The sequence below is a fragment of the Eurosta solidaginis genome, chromosome 1 (assembly GCF_040869045.1).
Source record: "Eurosta solidaginis isolate ZX-2024a chromosome 1, ASM4086904v1, whole genome shotgun sequence".
Classification (NCBI taxonomy): Eukaryota; Metazoa; Arthropoda; class Insecta; order Diptera; family Tephritidae; genus Eurosta; species Eurosta solidaginis.
This window is the reverse complement of record NC_090319.1, coordinates 328,902,013-328,905,367: the sequence shown is the minus strand read 5'-3', so window position 1 is coordinate 328,905,367 and position 3,355 is coordinate 328,902,013. Positions and strand designations below refer to the sequence as shown.

General features: G+C 39.5%; 1 protein-coding gene across 3 annotated transcripts; it reads right to left on the bottom strand.

Moving 5' to 3' along the window:
* Positions 1–821: 821 nt before the first annotated feature.
* On the bottom strand, positions 822–2,707 carry TFAM (mitochondrial transcription factor A). Of its 3 annotated transcripts, none has more exons than XM_067773062.1 (4): positions 2,571–2,707; positions 2,295–2,386; positions 1,548–2,138; positions 822–1,477 (listed from the first exon to the last, which is right to left on the bottom strand). In XM_067773062.1, exons 2-4 carry the CDS (start codon positions 2,357–2,359, stop codon positions 1,357–1,359), a joined length of 777 nt encoding a protein of 258 aa, XP_067629163.1. In that variant the 5' UTR covers positions 2,360–2,386; positions 2,571–2,707; the 3' UTR covers positions 822–1,356. The 3 variants fall into 3 exon arrangements, with proteins under 3 accessions (XP_067629163.1, XP_067629153.1, XP_067629169.1); XM_067773068.1 differs by having other exon boundaries at positions 1,340–1,477; positions 1,544–2,138; XM_067773052.1 differs by having other exon boundaries at positions 1,548–2,386.
* Between the last annotated feature and the right edge of the window lie 648 nt (positions 2,708–3,355).

Below are 3,355 nucleotides of genomic sequence, written 5' to 3'. Positions count from 1 at the left end.
AATGCTGTGCCGGGTGTTCCTCTATGCGACTCGCAGCGCCATTTGGCTCTTGGTCGTCTTCTAAGACCTTCGTGATGACGTCGGCTACCTCCACCTGTCCTTTTTCTCTTCGGCTTTTGAGGTACTTTTAGACCTCGCCCACTTCTAGCGTGTTAGGATTGTTAACCTCGGAACTTATTTTCCTGAGTCGCATGTAAATTTTTCCTGTGCCCCAGGACCTTTCGCCAAGCTGCGTGAACAATATATCCTCTTCCTGCTTATTTCGATATGCAGAACTGACCTCCCTCCGTAGGCCGAGATACAGCAAGTACCTTCCAATCCTGCTTCGGTATATTCGGATTCAAACTTTTGGTACCGCGGAAATTTACGCTTTATGCACCACCTTAAACTGCGCGTTCATGCCTTGCCTTTGGAGGTTTGGAACCACTTCCTCTAGGCACCACAAGCTCGCGATATTGTCGCAGGCAATCATCTTTACACCATTATACCAACGATTTTAACTCCTTTGGTGTGACCAATTGGGCCCCAACGAAGAAGCGACTGGTGCGCCTTCTTGAACGACTATAACCGTTAAACGGTTCAGCGCAAATTCAGTAAGTTTATAGACCAAACAATTTTTTTTTTTTTCTTAGCAGAGATATTAGGAAGGCAGGTCAGGCAGCGTTATGGTTTTCCGTCTGCTCTTTCTTGATTGTTATTCTACAGTCTCTTGATCACTGATGACCTGATATGCAACTTCTCGTTCTCTGAGAGCGCGTGAAAACGTTCATTTTAATAATATTGGCCATAGATGCCATCATCCTCAAAATCAAATTAGGGCATTCATTTCATTCATTTATTTCAAAATAACTTTGGGGTATTTTACATGGTAAAGGTTTAATTTATGATTTTCAGCGAAAATTTACTCAAACTTGTCAAATTCTTGGAAACAAATGAACCATTGTTTACAATCGAATGAACAGACAGTTCTCCTCCGGGGACGAAAAACTAATGTAGCACAAAAACAGTTGCATTGTATATACATATATTCATATATCTAAGGCTCCTTATTTTATTTGTCCAACAAATTGTACAAAAAGATGCAAAACACTTAAATATATTAATATATAAATTTATACTAAATATAGGAAGTTAACGACCTGCAGTATAAACTGACATTCCGCGTTTAAAACAAATTGATTGTTTGTCTATAGTTGAGAACTTCAGCTTATCCCAATTATCGTTAAGCAAAATATGTCTATTTATATGGTATACATAAATATGTGTATGAAACAATGGTAAGTATGAAAACGAAAAGTGCGCTTAATACATCAGATATTAAACATATCAAAATATTTAGCTTTAATTCTCATTTAACTATACATTTGGTTTTATGCCTTTCGACTTGGGTTCTGGCGGATCAATTAAATTACTGGGACGCACAACATCAATATTCCCCAAGCGCACCATGCTCTCCTCCCATTCCGCAATATCCTTTCTGTTGATCAAAAAAGGGGCGCAAATAATCTTTGGAAAAACAACTTTTACTACGTAATAGTAATACCTACTTGTACACTGTGATTTCTCGGCGTGTTTCTTCTAAGAAAGGCTGTTTCTCCTTATCCGAAAGTCGACTCCATTTTTCTGCGCATTTTGCTTGCCATTCACGGTATGTCTGATTTGCTGTTTGTGGAGCATTCGTACGCTCTTGTACCAGGAAACGTAAGAAGGCGGAGGCGGGTCTCTTTGGACGTCCAAGCATTATAATGCGCTTTCGCATCATTCTACGTTCTTTTGCTTCTTGGATCTCGTCTTTCAATAGCTTCAATTCGGCACGTTGAGTATCCGTCATTGTTGCTTCATATTTTGCCTTTGCCTCAACAAAATTTTGCAGTTCACGCTTAAATTCATCTTGCAGACGATTTCTTGTAACTTCATCTGCCTCACTCCAGCGTTGTGACATTTCGCGTACAATTTCCCTTGTACTGAAATGTGGATTATTTGCTTTCGTTTTTTCTCGCTGTTCCCGCATGAATCGAAAAAAAGGTGTGAGTGGCTTTTTTGGTCGTGGTGGTAAACCAACTTTTTCTTCCAGAGTTGTGCGAACAGTAGATGAAGCTTCTCTTGTGGTCACGCTTAAACTGGCAATACCCGCTTGCCTGTCGATAGAAGATATGGATAAAGGAGTATTTACGATGGTGTGATTGACAGTGATAGAATTTGAAGATTGTGAATCGTCTTTATTGTTTATGTTATTGTTCGTTTGTCTGTCCTTTGGTGGTAATATGTTGGAAGCCTTGGGCTGTATCACTTGCCTGCATTTGTTGATCAATGACCCGAATAATGATGCCTTTGAGAGTAGTGGAACCGTGAGCAGCATGGTAGTGCCGTGAATTTATACACCGACCTGTAAGAAAGCGTGATTTACATAAGGAAACGCGGTAATGACAATTGTGGCAGCAGAATGTCATGCACCAAGCATGGCCAAATGTACGGCATTTACAGTTAGAAAAAGCATAATAGTAGAATACGCAAAACAATTTATAATACATTTTTCTAATGGGAAATTACTATAATAGTAAATAAATTACCTTTATTTAACTAAAAACAGTGGACCTTTTTTATTAATTATGAAAGAGATATTTTTATTTTCAGCATAGATGAAATTTGCAGACTCGAATGCCGCCATTGAACACACGGCTAGAGATGCAAAATTAAAGATGGCACTATCGAGAGGTATCGATCGCTTTTTTCAACTCTGTCCATTGTTTCATTTGCCATTATCCGGTGGCAAAATCCTGAGCCAGATAAATAATTTTGCACGTATATGCAACAACAACGATTTGAGCCAGATAAATCCAGATATAAGTCTGGTTCAATTTGTGAGCCAGATAATTTGTTAATTACTTCCTTTTAGTTTGGCAACGCTGCCTTTAATAAACCTAATTTTTCAAAAATAGATGTCGCTGCTTAGAAATTCGCCGTATGAGTTAAATGAAAAACAGCGGCGACGTCTGCCTATCACATTTCGCGTGTGCGAAAATTTCACGACATCTGCTTCTCAAGTCTCTCAATGATCCAGAGCATTCCCGTGAGAATTGAGCGTGAGCCGGAGCTGTTAAACTCACTGGAAGACGGCAATTGTGTCCATGATGGATGGGTAGGTTATTTGTGCATTGTGTCAACTAAGCGATAAATGGCAAAATTACAAACAGCCTCGCTCAGCTGATGCAAATCTCAAGTCTAAAGCATAGTATACAAGTACAAGTGTGTTCACTTCTTTCTGACAGGCACTCGCTTACATGCCAACCTAATAAAACCGCACTGCGTTTTTTTTAGCGCACGCAAACAACCGGCGTTTTTTGCCCGATCCCAA